Source organism: Sphaerodactylus townsendi, linkage group LG02, assembly GCF_021028975.2.
Source record: "Sphaerodactylus townsendi isolate TG3544 linkage group LG02, MPM_Stown_v2.3, whole genome shotgun sequence".
Classification (NCBI taxonomy): domain Eukaryota; kingdom Metazoa; phylum Chordata; class Lepidosauria; order Squamata; family Sphaerodactylidae; genus Sphaerodactylus; species Sphaerodactylus townsendi.
This window is the reverse complement of record NC_059426.1, coordinates 179,088,195-179,106,493: the sequence shown is the minus strand read 5'-3', so window position 1 is coordinate 179,106,493 and position 18,299 is coordinate 179,088,195. Positions and strand designations below refer to the sequence as shown.

Genomic DNA, 18,299 nt, shown 5'->3' with positions numbered 1-18,299 from the left:
GGGGGGGGGTGGGGGGGGGGGGGGGTGGGGGGGGGGGGGGGTGGGGGGGGGGGGGGGTGGGGGGGGGGGGGGGTGGGGGGGGGGGGGGGTGGGGGGGGGGGGGGGTGGGGGGGGGGGGGGGTGGGGGGGGGGGGGGGTGGGGGGGGGGGGGGGTGGGGGGGGGGGGGGGTGGGGGGGGGGGGGGGTGGGGGGGGGGGGGGGTGGGGGGGGGGGGGGGTGGGGGGGGGGGGGGGTGGGGGGGGGGGGGGGTGGGGGGGGGGGGGGGTGGGGGGGGGGGGGGGTGGGGGGGGGGGGGGGTGGGGGGGGGGGGGGGTGGGGGGGGGGGGGGGTGGGGGGGGGGGGGGGTGGGGGGGGGGGGGGGTGGGGGGGGGGGGGGGTGGGGGGGGGGGGGGGTGGGGGGGGGGGGGGGTGGGGGGGGGGGGGGGTGGGGGGGGGGGGGGGTGGGGGGGGGGGGGGGTGGGGGGGGGGGGGGGTGGGGGGGGGGGGGGGTGGGGGGGGGGGGGGGTGGGGGGGGGGGGGGGTGGGGGGGGGGGGGGGTGGGGGGGGGGGGGGGTGGGGGGGGGGGGGGGTGGGGGGGGGGGGGGGTGGGGGGGGGGGGGGGTGGGGGGGGGGGGGGGTGGGGGGGGGGGGGGGTGGGGGGGGGGGGGGGTGGGGGGGGGGGGGGGTGGGGGGGGGGGGGGGTGGGGGGGGGGGGGGGTGGGGGGGGGGGGGGGTGGGGGGGGGGGGGGGTGGGGGGGGGGGGGGGTGGGGGGGGGGGGGGGTGGGGGGGGGGGGGGGTGGGGGGGGGGGGGGGTGGGGGGGGGGGGGGGTGGGGGGGGGGGGGGGTGGGGGGGGGGGGGGGTGGGGGGGGGGGGGGGTGGGGGGGGGGGGGGGTGGGGGGGGGGGGGGGTGGGGGGGGGGGGGGGTGGGGGGGGGGGGGGGTGGGGGGGGGGGGGGGTGGGGGGGGGGGGGGGTGGGGGGGGGGGGGGGTGGGGGGGGGGGGGGGTGGGGGGGGGGGGGGGTGGGGGGGGGGGGGGGTGGGGGGGGGGGGGGGTGGGGGGGGGGGGGGGTGGGGGGGGGGGGGGGTGGGGGGGGGGGGGGGTGGGGGGGGGGGGGGGTGGGGGGGGGGGGGGGTGGGGGGGGGGGGGGGTGGGGGGGGGGGGGGGTGGGGGGGGGGGGGGGTGGGGGGGGGGGGGGGTGGGGGGGGGGGGGGGTGGGGGGGGGGGGGGGTGGGGGGGGGGGGGGGTGGGGGGGGGGGGGGGTGGGGGGGGGGGGGGGTGGGGGGGGGGGGGGGTGGGGGGGGGGGGGGGTGGGGGGGGGGGGGGGTGGGGGGGGGGGGGGGTGGGGGGGGGGGGGGGTGGGGGGGGGGGGGGGTGGGGGGGGGGGGGGGTGGGGGGGGGGGGGGGTGGGGGGGGGGGGGGGTGGGGGGGGGGGGGGGTGGGGGGGGGGGGGGGTGGGGGGGGGGGGGGGTGGGGGGGGGGGGGGGTGGGGGGGGGGGGGGGTGGGGGGGGGGGGGGGTGGGGGGGGGGGGGGGTGGGGGGGGGGGGGGGTGGGGGGGGGGGGGGGTGGGGGGGGGGGGGGGTGGGGGGGGGGGGGGGTGGGGGGGGGGGGGGGTGGGGGGGGGGGGGGGTGGGGGGGGGGGGGGGTGGGGGGGGGGGGGGGTGGGGGGGGGGGGGGGTGGGGGGGGGGGGGGGTGGGGGGGGGGGGGGGTGGGGGGGGGGGGGGGTGGGGGGGGGGGGGGGTGGGGGGGGGGGGGGGTGGGGGGGGGGGGGGGTGGGGGGGGGGGGGGGTGGGGGGGGGGGGGGGTGGGGGGGGGGGGGGGTGGGGGGGGGGGGGGGTGGGGGGGGGGGGGGGTGGGGGGGGGGGGGGGTGGGGGGGGGGGGGGGTGGGGGGGGGGGGGGGTGGGGGGGGGGGGGGGTGGGGGGGGGGGGGGGTGGGGGGGGGGGGGGGTGGGGGGGGGGGGGGGTGGGGGGGGGGGGGGGTGGGGGGGGGGGGGGGTGGGGGGGGGGGGGGGTGGGGGGGGGGGGGGGTGGGGGGGGGGGGGGGTGGGGGGGGGGGGGGGTGGGGGGGGGGGGGGGTGGGGGGGGGGGGGGGTGGGGGGGGGGGGGGGTGGGGGGGGGGGGGGGTGGGGGGGGGGGGGGGTGGGGGGGGGGGGGGGTGGGGGGGGGGGGGGGTGGGGGGGGGGGGGGGTGGGGGGGGGGGGGGGTGGGGGGGGGGGGGGGTGGGGGGGGGGGGGGGTGGGGGGGGGGGGGGGTGGGGGGGGGGGGGGGTGGGGGGGGGGGGGGGTGGGGGGGGGGGGGGGTGGGGGGGGGGGGGGGTGGGGGGGGGGGGGGGTGGGGGGGGGGGGGGGTGGGGGGGGGGGGGGGTGGGGGGGGGGGGGGGTGGGGGGGGGGGGGGGTGGGGGGGGGGGGGGGTGGGGGGGGGGGGGGGTGGGGGGGGGGGGGGGTGGGGGGGGGGGGGGGTGGGGGGGGGGGGGGGTGGGGGGGGGGGGGGGTGGGGGGGGGGGGGGGTGGGGGGGGGGGGGGGTGGGGGGGGGGGGGGGTGGGGGGGGGGGGGGGTGGGGGGGGGGGGGGGTGGGGGGGGGGGGGGGTGGGGGGGGGGGGGGGTGGGGGGGGGGGGGGGTGGGGGGGGGGGGGGGTGGGGGGGGGGGGGGGTGGGGGGGGGGGGGGGTGGGGGGGGGGGGGGGTGGGGGGGGGGGGGGGTGGGGGGGGGGGGGGGTGGGGGGGGGGGGGGGTGGGGGGGGGGGGGGGTGGGGGGGGGGGGGGGTGGGGGGGGGGGGGGGTGGGGGGGGGGGGGGGTGGGGGGGGGGGGGGGTGGGGGGGGGGGGGGGTGGGGGGGGGGGGGGGTGGGGGGGGGGGGGGGTGGGGGGGGGGGGGGGTGGGGGGGGGGGGGGGTGGGGGGGGGGGGGGGTGGGGGGGGGGGGGGGTGGGGGGGGGGGGGGGTGGGGGGGGGGGGGGGTGGGGGGGGGGGGGGGTGGGGGGGGGGGGGGGTGGGGGGGGGGGGGGGTGGGGGGGGGGGGGGGTGGGGGGGGGGGGGGGTGGGGGGGGGGGGGGGTGGGGGGGGGGGGGGGTGGGGGGGGGGGGGGGTGGGGGGGGGGGGGGGTGGGGGGGGGGGGGGGTGGGGGGGGGGGGGGGTGGGGGGGGGGGGGGGTGGGGGGGGGGGGGGGTGGGGGGGGGGGGGGGTGGGGGGGGGGGGGGGTGGGGGGGGGGGGGGGTGGGGGGGGGGGGGGGTGGGGGGGGGGGGGGGTGGGGGGGGGGGGGGGTGGGGGGGGGGGGGGGTGGGGGGGGGGGGGGGTGGGGGGGGGGGGGGGTGGGGGGGGGGGGGGGTGGGGGGGGGGGGGGGTGGGGGGGGGGGGGGGTGGGGGGGGGGGGGGGTGGGGGGGGGGGGGGGTGGGGGGGGGGGGGGGTGGGGGGGGGGGGGGGTGGGGGGGGGGGGGGGTGGGGGGGGGGGGGGGTGGGGGGGGGGGGGGGTGGGGGGGGGGGGGGGTGGGGGGGGGGGGGGGTGGGGGGGGGGGGGGGTGGGGGGGGGGGGGGGTGGGGGGGGGGGGGGGTGGGGGGGGGGGGGGGTGGGGGGGGGGGGGGGTGGGGGGGGGGGGGGGTGGGGGGGGGGGGGGGTGGGGGGGGGGGGGGGTGGGGGGGGGGGGGGGTGGGGGGGGGGGGGGGTGGGGGGGGGGGGGGGTGGGGGGGGGGGGGGGTGGGGGGGGGGGGGGGTGGGGGGGGGGGGGGGTGGGGGGGGGGGGGGGTGGGGGGGGGGGGGGGTGGGGGGGGGGGGGGGTGGGGGGGGGGGGGGGTGGGGGGGGGGGGGGGTGGGGGGGGGGGGGGGTGGGGGGGGGGGGGGGTGGGGGGGGGGGGGGGTGGGGGGGGGGGGGGGTGGGGGGGGGGGGGGGTGGGGGGGGGGGGGGGTGGGGGGGGGGGGGGGTGGGGGGGGGGGGGGGTGGGGGGGGGGGGGGGTGGGGGGGGGGGGGGGTGGGGGGGGGGGGGGGTGGGGGGGGGGGGGGGTGGGGGGGGGGGGGGGTGGGGGGGGGGGGGGGTGGGGGGGGGGGGGGGTGGGGGGGGGGGGGGGTGGGGGGGGGGGGGGGTGGGGGGGGGGGGGGGTGGGGGGGGGGGGGGGGGGGGGGGGGGGGGGGTGGGGGGGGGGGGGGGGGGGGGGGGGGGGGGGTGGGGGGGGAGGGGGGTGCGGGGGGGGGGGGGGCGGGGCGGGGGGGCGGTGGTGGGGGGGTGGGGGGGGGGGGGGGGGGGGGGGGGGGGGGGGGGGGGGGGGGGGGGGGGGGGGGGGCGGGGGGGGGGGGGGGGGGGGGGGGGGCGGGGGGGGGGGGGGGCGGGGGGGGGGGGGGGGGGGGGGGGGGGGCGGGGGGGGGGGGGGGGGGGGGGGGGGGGGGGGGGTGGGGGGGGGGGGGGGCAGCCTGGGCAGCAGCGCCCCGCCCCTGCAGGACGACATCAAAGAGGCCCGCCTGTCCGTCAGCCAGACAGCCGGCGGGGGGGTGGGAGGGAGGGGGGAGGCGACCACCCCCAGGGCCCCGCCCCCAGGCCCCGCCCCCACCTGTAGTAGAGGCCTCGGTGGCCCTCGGGGACCTGGTGGAGGGCGGCGCCCAGGAGCAGCAGCGGCAGCAGCCCCGCCAGCGCCGCCGCCCCCCGCTCCGCCATCCGCCCCCGCACGACTTCCGGCGCGCCGACCGGAAGCGGAACCCCCGGAAGCGCCCTCCCCACGGCCAAGATGGCGGCGCCCAGCGGGAGGCGGCCGCTGAGAGTGTGAGCGGGGGGGGGTCGCGGGGGGGGCGGGCGGGGGCCCTCTTCCCTCCCTCCTGCCGCTCACCCCCCCCCCTCGCGTGTCTCCCCGCAGGCTGTCGTGCGGGGACGTGGAGGGCCGCCTGGGCGCCTTGTTCGGCCGCGTGGAGGCGGTGCAGAAGCGGAGCGGCGCCTTCGACGTGAGTGCGGGGGGCGGGGCGGGGGGGGCATCAGCCGGGAATCCCACACCCAGCGCCCCCCCCCATCTCCTCCAGCAGCCGGTCGGGGGGCGGGGCTCTGTCGGCCTCAGCTCCTGCCCCCACCTGGGTGGCACGTCCAGGCCTGCAGTCTGATCTCGCCGCAGCAGCAGCAGCAGCAGCAGCAGCAGCCCTGTGAAGCTGGCGCTGCCCGGGTGGGCGGCTGGCCCCATAAGGGACATGAACCCACCCGGCTGGCCACGTTTGCAGCACCCTTAATCACTGTGCCTCCTCCTTTGGCTCTTCCTAGCTGCTCTTGTGTGTCGGGAATTTCTTTGGCTCTGCTGAAGACCCAGAATGGGAGGACTACCGCACAGGAGCAAAAAAAGGTACAGAAAGGCTGAGCCCCAAGGAGGGCCCAGCCACTCCAGTCCAGCAGGTGCACGTCTAAGGGGGGATATGATTGAAGTCTATAAAATTATGCATGGGGTAGAAAATGTTGTCAGGGAGAAATTTTTCTCTCTTTCTCACAATGCTAGAACCAGGGGGCATCCATTGAAAATGCTGGGGGGAAGAATTAGGACTAATAAAAGGAAACACTTCTTCACACAACGTGTGATTGGTGTTTGGAATAGGCTGCCACAGGAGGTGGTGATGGCCACTCACCTGGAGAGGTTTAAAGGGGGCTTGGACAGATTTATGGAGGAGAAGTCAATCTCTGGCTACCAATCTTGATCCTCCTTGATCTCAGATTACAAATGCCTTAGCAGACCAGGTGCTCAGGAGCAGCAGCCGCAGAAGGCCCTTGCTTTCACCTCCTGCAGGTGAGCTCCCAAAGGCACCTGGTGGGCCACTGCGAGTAGCAGAGAGCTGGACTAGATCGACTCTGGTCTGATCCAGCAGGCTAGTTCTTATGTTCTTATGCACATGTTGGGTGCAGCAGCAGGACAGAATGTGCCAGTGGCATGTTTCCTCCCTGGCATCCATGGGCATGATGCTGCAGCCAGCCATGTCTCCCAAAACTTGTATCCCTTCCTAGTCAAGGAACAATTCTCCTCCTAATTGAAATCCAGATAGAAAACTGAGCTGTCAGGGAGAAGGTTTGTTGCTAAGATTGGGGGGGTGGGGGGTGTTCCCCAAGGATCCATTTTGGGACCAGTGCTCTTTACCCTATTCATAAATGACCTGGAAGTAGGGATTCTTAAGCTTTCAGTTCTTGTTCGGAGGTTGACTGGATGTAGTCCACAATGGCAACATCTGCAAATCTTTTCTGGTCTTATAGAATAGAATCATATAGCTGGAAGACACCACAAAGTTCATCAAGTCCAACCCTGTGCCATACAGGAACAAACAATCAAAACACTCCTGACAGGATATTTCTCCGGCCTCTGTTGAAAAAAAACCCTCATATAACCATAGCAAAGCCGCTTCCAAAGGGGAGCTTGGACAGATTTATGGAGGAGGAGTCGGTCTATGGCTGCACCCAATCTTGATCCTCAGCGATGCGAGATTGCAAATGCCTTAACAGACCAGGTGCTTTCGCGCGGGAGCAACAGCCATGAAGGCCATTGCACACATCCTGCATGTGAGCCAAGCAAAGGCACCCTAATTAAGGCCACTGCGAGTATTGTGAAGGGAGCTGGACTGGAATGGACTCTGGAAGTCGGTCGCAGTCCAGGTGGCTTGTTCTTTATGATTTTATGCATTACACTATAGCGATCTTGGCTCTGCTCATAGGTTGCCGCTGTAATCCGTCCTCCCCGACCGCCGCACGAGGATATATTGATTAAGAACGGCTGGGGTGAAGGTTCCCAGACTTCGAGTTCCATTTCCACTCCTCTTGGTAGAGGATACGCTTTTTTAGAAACAGTGGGAACTCGCATGGGCTTGAGCACCTCAACCTCCCTCAGCATGGGGCTTTCTTTTCCTCAGCTCCTATTCCAACATATATCTTGGGTGCCAACAATGAAGAAACCGTTGGTTACTTTCCCGATGCCAGCGGATGTGAACTTGCTGAGAACATCACTTATCTGGGTAATTCTGAAAGCTGATTTGTGTTTTTTCTCATTGTGATGAGTGTCACAACTGCAAAACCTGTCTTCATATCATGTAGTAACAACTTAAAGTTAACACTGATAGATGTATCTTGTCAGCAGACGTAGAGCGGAGCTACTCAGAGTAGACAAGCAGAACTAGTAGTCTACCTGTACACACGTGCGTACACTGCAGCCTCCCACCTCCAGGAAAAAGAAACACACCACATAAGATGTTCTTTCCAAGGAAGGCTTTACCAGAGTTGCAATATGTACAATGTACTATATACAGATTGTGGAACCGTCAAACAAAGTGCTTCGCCGGGCAACAGTTTCCCAAAGGAATCAATACACAGTACAGTACAGGTGCTTATATACATTGATGAACGAATCACCTTAAAGGTCATCTGCAGCTGGACGATCCAGTCACGGCATGAAATGTTGCCGGCTGACTCTAATACTACCTTTTTGCTGACTCAGCCCTCTGCTGCCTAGGATATGATCTACTGGTGGCAGCACATATCATGACAGTATCTTGCAGGAAACCTCTCTCTGCTTTCCTAAGGAAACCTGGCTGCTTTATCATTGTTTGCACTGATTTAGCATCTTATTTGTAAATAATATGTTATGGTCGCCATAAAGGGTTATATTTTAGATTGTTTTATATTGCAATTGATAACATTTTATCTATGGTTGCTTATTGTTGGAAGCCGTTCCAAGCCTCCGAGGGAAGAAGCATATAGCTAATATGTATGTAGCCCGTAATAATAATAATAATAATGTATAGCCTTGAGAGCGTTAATATAGAAAGTAGGAGGGACCTCCCTTGGAGATGTCCTTTTCTATGTCCTTGAGGGTGAGGAGCAAGAGAGTGTCCTATCGAAGTGGGGTGATTGAGTCACTGGGGCAGTGGACCAGCTCCATCCGGCAACAAGTAGCAGTGTAATGAGAATTATCTGGATTTGTGATTGAAGTATCAAGGTAGACGCTGCGGGTGAAGAGGATCCCGTAGCCTCAGGTCACAGTCCAGCCAACCTGAGTCCTGGGTGTGAGGAGTCTTCAGGAGGCTGAAGGCAAAGATCAAGAGAGCCGCAATGGAGACATTCTAGCTTGTGAGTTACTCCCTGGTGAAAGTGGACATCCCTGCTTGTTTAGGGTCTCCCACTTTGGCATCCAGCTGGATTGTTTTATGCGTGTCTCTCGCTGAGATCCTCTGAGGTGCACAAGAACTGGTGCCGCTGTTCAGGGGGCAGTCTCATTCACATGAGGTTCTTCGTAAGCTCTGATATAAACTTTTTTACATTCTGTGTTGCACAAAGGGCGCAAAGGTGTTTTCAGTGGAGCCTCTGGACTTCAGATTGTGTACCTCAGTGGTGCTGAGTCCCTGGGGGAGCCGGCCCCAGCACACTGCTTTAGCTCCAAGGATGTGACTGACCTCAAAACATCATTGCTGTCTACACCAAAGTTCAAAGGCATCGACATCTTGCTGACTTCATGTTGGCCCAGAGGCGTAGAGAAATTTGGACAGAGCAGTCATATGCAAAGTATTCTGTTTGGGACCTACCACGAACACAAAAGGGGAGTTCATTAAATGAAACAACGTGTCAATCCACCCACGCGTCGCTTTTTGGTAGCGGCCCGATGATGATCGATGTTTTGCTGGCTGATGGTGGCATAAAGTTGGCATTGAGATGACTGGCTGTGGGGGTCTCCATGCCAAATTAATCAAGCACACTTCACTAAGCAGCTTGATTTGAGTTTACTAGCACCTTAGAGACCAACAAGGTTTTGACTCTGAAAAGCCTACGCACCAAAACTCTTGTTGGGCTCTAAAGCGCTGCAGGCTTAAGTTTAGCTGTTTTGCTGCAAATCAGCACAGCTGTCCTTGGAAACAAACTCCACTAAACCAGTTGAAAGCCTTTCCACTTGGTTTGCTGTAGGTAGAACTTAATGCATGCATGGCGCTGGTCTGATCCGGTGTAGGATCCACCTTGCCTGCTTACCCTCCCTTGTCCCCTTTGTGCATCACACATGTACATTTTCCCGAACTTGTGGTTAGGGCTGGCTTCCCAGCACAGAGCTTTGTTGGAGTGGCTCTGCCCGCCACTCCCTTTAATTCACAGAAGAATAAAGTGCAATATTTGTGTGCTTTTTTAAACAAAAAATAACAGGGTGACGTGGACACTAAGAAATTTGGTTCAGGGCTAGTAGCTGTACTGGCTGGCAGTCTAAAGCCAAGATACCATTTCAGTGCTCTACAGAAGATCTACTATGAAAGACTTCCTTACAGGTATGTAGAATCCTGCAAATTGTTTAAAGTGAAATGTAAGTTGATGGGCTTCTAGGAAGTGTTGTGAAGTTAACGGCATGTGCATTTGGATGGCTGCTTTCCAGTAAGCGCCCTTTGGTCCCTTTGCGTCTCTTGTTACTACCATAGTAAGAAAGAGCTTTTTTTGGAAGCGAGGAATTTTCAAGCTCCTTAAATAAAACTGGTGCTTGTACGGGAGAGAGATCAAGAAAGGACAATGCCTTCAGGACATTTTGCAGGAATGGGGATCTCTTTAAGTGGTTGGGCGAAATGTTACATTTTTTCTTTGTCAGAAAAGACTCAGAAGGAGCTTTCTGCATCTGTTTATCAAAAAACCGGGCTGAGCTACCTTTGCTGCTGAGATACGTTGACCTTGTGGACGACCACTGTAGGAAACTGTTCTTGTCTCTTGTCTTGGGACTGCCAGGCAGCCGCGTGAGACGAGTCTTGATGGAGGCGGTTGCAGAAAGAGCGTAACTGGGAGCCAAAAGCGTGTGGAGGCTGTTCCACCTGACGTGTGTCCACCTTGTGTTCAGGGGCCTTCTGTGGTCTTTGTGAGACGTGTGTGTCTTTGGCTCTCTTATGCAGGAACCACACTGTTCTACAGGAGTCTGCACAGCACGTGAGCAGATTCATAGCCCTGGCAAATGTTGGCAATGAAGACAAGAGAAAGGTAAAGGAACACAACCCCGCCTCCTTGGGCCGGGGGCTCAGCTGGTTTGCATGCAGGAGGTCAGCCTCCTGTTAAAAGGATGAAGTCAGCAGGGGAAGGGGAAGGCCTCCACCTGAGACCTTGGAGAGCCGATCTGGTGGAGGTTTTTCTTCTCTGAAGTCTTCTGTTAACAGCAGCCGCTGAGATTCATGTCACCACTGCTAGCAAAAGACAACGTTTGAATTGCCTCTTCGCACTTCTGAGTCTCGCTCCTTCCTTCCTTCCTCCTCCCAGTACCTCTACGCGTTCAGCATCCTTCCCATGAGCTCCATGGAGCCTGCAGAGTTAGTCAGGCAGCCCCAGGATGTCACGGAGAACCCGTTCCGGAGGTCTGGAGGATGGGATCGTGGCCCTCAGCACCTGTCGGAAGCAGAGGTACCGAGCTTGCTGTGGCCGATGGACTGTCTCCATTGCTTTAGGAAGAGCGCTTGCGTGGTCCCTCCATGTGGCCCTGGAGGCACAAGTGCTTGATGGTGTTTGTGGTTTTCTCCTCAGCCCGTTCTTCCTGCCACCTCCCTCTAGTGCTCCACCCAGAGGGCTGAGAAGTGGGAGTCTCCCTGCCCCCTCGTGTGGCTCCGCCGTTTCCGGTTGAAGATGTGTGTTAGGTGCAATGGCGCCTTTCGAATCTCGGCTCCCCTACATGCTTACAGTGTGTCTCGCGTAAGGCGAAGGCGTTCCCGATGCTTCAGAAAGAGAACAGCAGAAGCGGGTGCTAATGCAACCGGAAGCAGGCGGAAGCTGCGTCCTGTTCGCGTTGGCAGTTTTACCTCATTCCTGCCATATTTCACAGTGGAGGGTTGTGAAGTGAGGGATGATTTCCCCTCCACCTTAAATCTCCTTGGAAGTCAACATCTGTCCGCAGTTTTCTGCGTCTGCTCAAAATGATGGGCTAAAAGCAGCCCCTGTTTGACTCCGCAGGGAGAGCCCGTCCGCCAGTATTTCTTCGATCTGAGCAGCAAGCCCAAGGGAAAGAAGCGGCCTCCTGAGGGCCCAGCCAGGCAGCACCCCCAGGCCAAGCGCCCCCCTCGCAAGCCCCGTGAGTAGGGAGTGCCTAAACCGGGGGTGGGGGCAGTGCTCATGGGAATGCACCTGGCCTCGGCCAGAACTGGCGTGTGGGGTTGGCTCTGCTGCCTGAGCCTGCTGCTATTTACTGTGGGTTCTGTTTCGTTTCCCATTGCAAAGCCCTGCCGCCCGCCGCGTGCTGGTTTTGTCTGGCGAGCCCAGAGGTGGAGAAGCATTTGGTGGTGAGCATTGGGACACATGTAAGTATCTCTCTGTGGGAATGTCATGACTGCCATTGATGCGTGTGGTCCAGAATGTCGTGCCCGTGTGTGTTCAAGACACTCCTGGCCACCCTCACTCGCTTTCTACCACTGGGTGGCACCACAGCTCAGCACAGGGTCTTTATGAATGCCAAAAATTACAACCACGTTGTGGGGGGGCGGGGGGGATTCTTGGGGGGATCTTGTCTTCCCCTCCCCCGTGTTGTGCCCTTCCCACTGCAGACCGAGAAGTTGCCCCTGGGGCCAGCAGACTTGCTGCACAGAGGGGGAAATGGGCCCCTCCCCCCTCCCGACCCAGCTTTGTCACCAGGTGCTTTCTGTGGGAGCCAGCCCTCTCTGCCCCCCTGCAAAGGGGCTTCATCCATCCTCACCCCCAAAACACAGCTTTCTAGACCAGCGTCTCCCTCCTGTCTGGGCTCTATTTCCACCTTCTCCTCACTTTGACTGCAGCCTCAAAGCATCCTTGTGTTATTTACTTTGTGTGTTCATTAGAGGCATTGCCTATCCATATACTATGGGCTCCCGCACGGAACTGGGGAGCGGTGAAAGGCACTTTGGCGCCCTGAGCGCACTCCTATCGGTGGCTGCCTCTTTCTGGTGTAGCCTTGAGGGTAGAGGAACGGGCAGGAGAGACTGCAGAGAGCCCGCGGCCTGCTGCTCTTCACACCTGCCCCTGTGTGGGGAACGTTATTTCTCCGGTCGAACTCCTGAGCTGTCATTTTCCCAGGGAGTTCAGCGCTTCAAACCCTTTGTGGCTGCATTGTAGAGGTCTCTGCCAGCAGACATAGCGATGGTTTAAAAAATGGGTTAGATTCATGGAGGAGGCGTCCATTAGTGGCTCCTAACCTGGGTGCAGTAAGGAAACCTCCGTCTCCAGAGGCAGCCAGCTAGGAGGCCGTCCACCTATGAAGGTGTCAGTGGGGCTGTATCGAGGTGATGCATTCCTCCCTCATTGCAACTGCTTAACACTACAAATCAAATGCTGCTAAAAGATATATGTAACCAGCCTGCTATATGCTACCACTGCTATCTGGGGCATTCTTTCCTTGATCTTTGATTTTTGGCTTCACATGCTTTGTAGATAACTAGGCTTTCCTCCGACACCCTGATCTAGTGGTGGGATTCAGCAGGTTCGCACCACTTCGGCAGAACCGATTGTTAAAATGGTGCTTGTAAACAACCGGTTGTTACATTATTTGAATCCCACCGCTGCCCTTATCCCATGAGAAACTGAGCCATATTTGTCATCTCATGGGGGCAGGGAGCCAGTCGGCCTTCTCTTACTATCTGGCAGCAACCTTCCGAACGCCCTCCAGCTCTCCAGGGGACTGTTTCCTGGGAGTCCGGAGGAGGAGGAGGGACTTGCAGGGGATAAAGTGGGTGGCAAAAGCAAGTGTGGTCAGAGCAGAGCACTTCCAAGCAGGTCGCTCTGCAGCTACTCCAATAAACCACGGCTGATCAATACTCTACAGAGTCCGTTTAGTGGCTTGTGAACCGGGGCCTAGCTAAAGGCCCTTCCCTGCAGGTCTGCTCTTGCAGTGTTTCCCCAGGCTCTCTGCAATGGAGCCCTGCAGAAAAGTTGCCTCCCGCTCTTTCCCGTTCCCCTGGAAGTGGAGTGAGGAATGCAAACGCCTCCGTGTTCCCCAGGCAGGCCTCCTCCTCCTCCTCCTCAGATGCTCTCGTGTCCGGTGGTCATTACTGATGCCGTCATGGATTTCCAGGGCACGTCTGCGCGCGCATGTTTGAGCACGCTTGATACACAGCGGTGGGGTGGCTGGTGGCCAGAGTGTCCGGTGGTGGGCTGAGTTTCCACATTTACGTGGGGCCTGATTCTTCCTCGCAGTGCTACCTGGCCCTCGCCAAGGGGGGGCTCTCTGCGGACCATGTGCTGGTTTTGCCCATTGGGCACTGTCAGTCCATGGTTGAACTTGCTTCAGAGGTCGTGGAGGAAGTGGAGCAATACAGATCCTCACTGAAAAGGTTTTTCAGAAGCCAGGGGAAGAGATACGTGGCATTTGAGAGGAACTACCGGAGCCAGCATCTCCAGCTGCAGGTGAGGGTTGCGGTCCACGGCCGGGGGGAAATGTGGCCACAGGGGATGCCGGGGGGACTTCCTCTGCAGGAAAGGAATGTCTTCATTTGTCCGCTGTTAAAAATAAATAGTGTCTAAAAGTTCTCAACCAGATTTAAATTGGTTTTGAAAAGCGTTTCACTTGCCTTCCTCCTTTTTGCACAAGAGCTGCAGAGGGCGGGACGTGTGTGTGTGAGTCTGCCTTCTGCACCTAGGTTGGCCTCTCAAAGTCATGCCACGGGTGGCCCGTTAGGACACGTGGGTTTCTCCTGCGTGAGCTCTGGTGTGTTGTGGGAGGTCCTCCTTGGCCGGTCAGAGAAGAGGGTCTCTGAGTGGCGTTGGACTCCCACAGAGAGTGTCAGGGATCCGCGGGGCCAGAGAGCTTGCTGAGAGAACCTGCTCCCAGGCCCCCGCCTCCTACAGGCAAGGCCTTTCCTCCGAAGCTCGTGAGTTTAAGCCTGCAAGAGAGGGCTCAGTTCCTCTCCTATGATGAATGGCTGAGCTGAGGGGCTCCCACGGGCCCCTGTGATGGAGCGGCGGCTGCTGTGGCTGCTGTGGCTGGCAGTTCCTGCGCCTGCCGTGGCGCCTCAGTTGTGGTGCAAATGCCCTTCCAGGTGGTCCCCGTGCCCCAAGACTGCTGCACAATGGAAGAGGTCAAGGAGGCCTTCGTCGCCCAGGCAGAGGAGCAGCAGATTGAATTGCTGGAAATCCCAGAACATTCAGCACTCAAGCAAGTACGGGCCACGTTGGTGCTTTCCCTGCACATCTTGCCGGCAGTCTGTTTGCTGCAGGGGTGGCAGAAAGTGCCGGGGCCAGAAACTGCTGCCCTCCTCCCCGCACCCTTGGCAGGCAGGACGTGCCCCTGGGTGGGCGTCTTGCTTGCTGCCCGCCAGGCCTGCTGTGCCTGCTGCTGCTGCTGCTCTTCCAGGTGGGCTGGGAGGGTCAGAGTGTGCCTGCCTCCACCGCGGGTGGCGTCGTGTGTTGGGCTGGGCAATGGGATTTGGGTGAATGCAGAGCAGTCCCGTTTCCATTGGGCTGTGCAAGGAGAGAGGCAGGGGGCTTCCTTTGCCACTCCCTCCCCCAAATGGAGCAGCTCTGCCTTCCACCTGCCAGCCCCCCACTTCGCCTGCGAAGCCCTCAAGAGGCCGAGCCTGGCTGGCGTCAGGGGCTGCCCCAGTTTTGGGTGGTGGATGTTGAGTGGCAGGTCAGGCCGTCAGAGAGGCATTCTGGGGTGGTGGTTAAAATGCGTGACCTGGGAGCCACTCTCAGCCTGCCCTGCCTCACAGGGTTGTTGTGGGGATCAGTCAGACGAGAGAAAAACGACGCCAGCCTTTTCAGGTCCCCACCTAAGAGGAGGAGGAGGAGGAGGGAGGTGTGTGTGCTGTCCGTGCAGCTACTAGACTGCAGGCAAACCAAAAGGGCTCTCCGCTCTGGAGCCCCCTTTCCCATCACGGGAATGTTGGGAGAGTTCAGGGCTGGGCATTGACCTTTCCACTCAGCCCCCGGCCACTTTGTCGATCTGCTCTCACACTGAGCTGCCAGACCTGCCTTGCAGAGAGTGGGGGGGGGGGGGGGGCTATAAGAACTGTTCCCTGGCCGACCTGCATGTCGCGTGTCGCTCTTTCAGATAGTGCAGCCCGGAACGCCTTATTTTTATGTCGAGCTGGATACTGGGGAGAAGCTCCTCTCCACCGCATTGGGAAACATTTTCCCTTGCAGTTTGGCAGGTTGGTTTGTTTGGGTTGTGGTCTTGGGGTTGCCCGAGCAGAGTGCTGTGGGAGGGGACGGGGGCCCTCCTCAGCTGCCCTGGAAGTAAGCCATAGCACCCTTCCCGTCCCCTGTGGGCACAGGAGTTTTCCTCCAAAGCAGCTGCCTACTACCCTCCCGCCCTCCCGCCCTGGCATGGGCAGCCTGGGCTGCCGTCTGGAGGGGGGGTGGGGGTGGGGGTCGGTGTTTGTGCCCTGTGGGTTTTGTGCAGGAGGGGGGCTGACAGCCTCTGAATGAGGGGAAGGGCAAGACCTGCTGCTTCCTCCCCTGCAGGGAAGTGCTTGCCAGCGAGGCCATCCTCGGCATGCCTGGCCGGGCGGACTGGAGGAGCTGCCAGGTGGGGAAGGAGGAAGAAGCAGCCGCCGCCCAAGCGTTCCGCCAGGCCTTCGCGCCCTTTGACATCGCCCAGGAGGACTGAGGGCCTGACCACGAGCCACGGAGCAGCCGTGTCCCTGCGGGATCCACCCCTGCAGTGCAGACCCCCCCCCCAACGCTTTCCAGCCGTGAGCGCTTCTGAGCTGGCTCCAGGGCTGCCTCCTCCTCCCCCAGGCAGACGCAGCAGAAACCTGGAGGTACAAGCAGGGGGAGGGGAGGGGAGGAGCTCTGCTGGGCCTGGGGACCAAGACCTCCCACCCGTGGTGGACCGAGTCCTCATCGGACCCCGGGAGAGCCCGTGTGGCCGTCAGACAGGCCGCCTTTCTCTGCTCCTTGACTTTTACTGGCGCTTGCAAAATATTGCTTGAGTTGGTTGACTGTGAAATCTCATCCTGAGGGCGGTGTGTGTGCCGCAGTATGCAAACAAACGCGGCTGGAAGATGTGATGCGTTTGTGTGGTACCAGAAGTTGTGTTCCGCCGTTTTAAATAAAAGGTTTAGAGAGCCCTGGGTAGTGTCGGTTCCTTGTGGCCGGCTCGGCCGATCTTCTATTGCCAGCGGCAGCGGCCACTGTGTGGACCCAATTGCATGCTGGCGCTAATCACCGGATCCTGCAGAAACAGCGGAACTGGTGGGCTTCCAGCTGCCTTCGTTGCGGCAAAAGGCTCTTCCCTGCGTGGCTTCTACCCTTCCATAAGAGCTGTGCAGAAGGCGTTGCTTCCCACACATTAGTTGTTCACAGGGAAACTCAGGCGGGGGGGGGGGGTCTGGTTCGGACTGGAAGGTCTTCTAAGCTAAAGTCTTCAGCCTGTCAGAACATTTGGCGTCCCTTGTAGAAGTAGCTGCACGAGCAAGAGAGGTGCAGCATTTGGTTGCTGTATGTTAATTGGTTCAGTGCTGCATATTACGGTGTAGCTTTTCCATGCTTCTTTCCTCCTCCCCCCCTTTTCCTCTACCTTCCACTCCTTGTCCTTAGGTGGCATTGTTGTGTGCTGTGCTGCTGTGCTTTTTTCCTTGTTTGCTTATCTGTGTGAACTTGTTTGCTTGCCAGTGCTTTGTAGCACATGACTATTTTGTCTTCCTCCTTTTGAAAATATATTTTTGTAGCCTGACTGTTTATATTTAGAAGTTTATTAAAACTCCTTTTCATATAACTCTGCTGCGTTTTTTCTCTGCTAAAGAACTGGGTAGTTTCAGTTCTTCTATCAGGTTATGAACCCATCTCTGTCCTGTTGTGACAGAGTTTAAGCAGAGTTTGTGGGGGGGGGGGGTTTCTCCCCCGGTTTCTTGAGTCAAAGCCTCGGCATGACTGCCTGGTTTGTTTTCTTTTGGGGGGGGGGGGGGGGGTGAAAGATAGGGCTAAATACGTTGAAAAGTTCTCAGCTTCTGGTAACTGAAGGCTTGAGATGGCTACAGAAGAAGACTTGACAAAACGTGTTCCTATTTTGGAGAGCTGTTTTAGTTATGAAGCTTGGAAAAGAAGTCGTTGCTTCACACTTTATTCAGAGCTGCTAGTTGTCATCTTGAACGAGACCAATCTTCAGCTGTTGCTGCTCTCGAGGAGAAAGCACTCTTTGGGAAGAAAGAAAGGAAAGTCGTGAGTTAAATGTTTCTGTCTGTTTCAAATGGATACCAGTCAGCAATAACTGATCTACCATCATCCGAGGGAACGTTTAATGCTCTAAAAAGGTTGCATGAAAAGAACTCGTGGTCTCATTATTTTACTGTATAGAGACGTTTGAGAGTCTGGAATTTAAAGAACATTTGTTGCAGCTAAAGGATTGTGTCACTCAGCTGACCATGTGCAAAAATCCCGCCTCAGAGAACATGAGCAATTATCAGCACTTCTGATGTCCGTGCCGGATACCTTTGTAGAACTGGTGTCTGGACTTATGCAAAAGGAGGACTTAACCTTTGCATCTGCAGTTAACCAAATACAAGAGGAGACTGAATCAAGGAAGAAGATAGGAGGAAGACTGGATGATTTATCGGGACAGACTTGCATGAAGTTGTCTGTGGGACATTGTAAAAGGAAAGAGAAAGTATCTAATTTGCGAGGGCGGGTGGCACCTGTATTTCAAAAGGCTTCTAATCAGAGAGGCGTGTCATATAACAATCAAGAGAACAAAAGGTCTCCTAATTCTGCTGTAACGTGTTACAGGTGTTAACGTGTTAAAGGTCTAAAGCAGCTATACAGGTACTGAGAGAATCAGTGCCCTTCTGATGGCACAAGATATGACTTCCATTTCCAAAATTGATCTTTCCTGGTTCAACAGTTCTCCCATGTGAGGCTTCACTTCTTCCTGCTGGCATGGCCAATTGGCTGATAGGAGTTGTAGTCCATGAACATCTGAAGCACCAGAGTTGGGCACCCCTGGCCTAGATCCAGACCATCATCTCTGAGGGACAATCTCTCCCGTTATGCCCCCCAGAGAGCATTGCACTAAGCCCGTACTCACTAGCTGGTGGCCCCCAGACCCCCAAACTGCCCAGCTGTTCTCTACTGGGGTGAGAACCTTTTTGGCTCTGCCTCTGGCCAGGTGGAACTCGTATCAAATCACACCCAGCCACAAGGGCCTGCAGGACCCCGAGATATTCTGCCAGGCCGAGGGCTGCGACCGTCCTGTTCCTGCCCTTCTTCTCCTTTCCCCTTCTTCCCCCCCCTTTCCTTTCTCTCTCTCTCTCTCTCTCTCTGTCATATTCTTGTTAGTTCTCCCATTATTAGTACGGGCACCACATGGAATTTAAATGTTAATGTGGGAGATGGTTTTAAATCCTGAACTGTACCCTGCATAATGTATGTCTTTGAAGTTGTATTTATTGTATTGACTGCCCTGAGCACAGACTTGGC

At 63.2% G+C, this 18,299-nt stretch overlaps 1 protein-coding gene across 1 annotated transcript; it reads left to right on the top strand.

Moving 5' to 3' along the window:
• Positions 1 to 4,577: 4,577 nt before the first annotated feature.
• Positions 4,578 to 15,635, top strand: CWF19L1 (CWF19 like cell cycle control factor 1). The gene is given in 15 exon segments (XM_048486185.1): positions 4,578 to 4,727; positions 4,819 to 4,903; positions 5,211 to 5,289; positions 6,833 to 6,934; positions 8,253 to 8,470; positions 9,105 to 9,223; positions 9,830 to 9,914; positions 10,188 to 10,328; positions 10,872 to 10,989; positions 11,136 to 11,215; positions 13,080 to 13,289; positions 13,922 to 14,041; positions 14,935 to 14,991; positions 14,994 to 15,034; positions 15,348 to 15,635. Coding segments are annotated over 15 exon segments (1,635 nt in total). The 5' UTR covers positions 4,578 to 4,692; the 3' UTR covers positions 15,493 to 15,635.
• Positions 15,636 to 18,299: the final 2,664 nt, after the last annotated feature.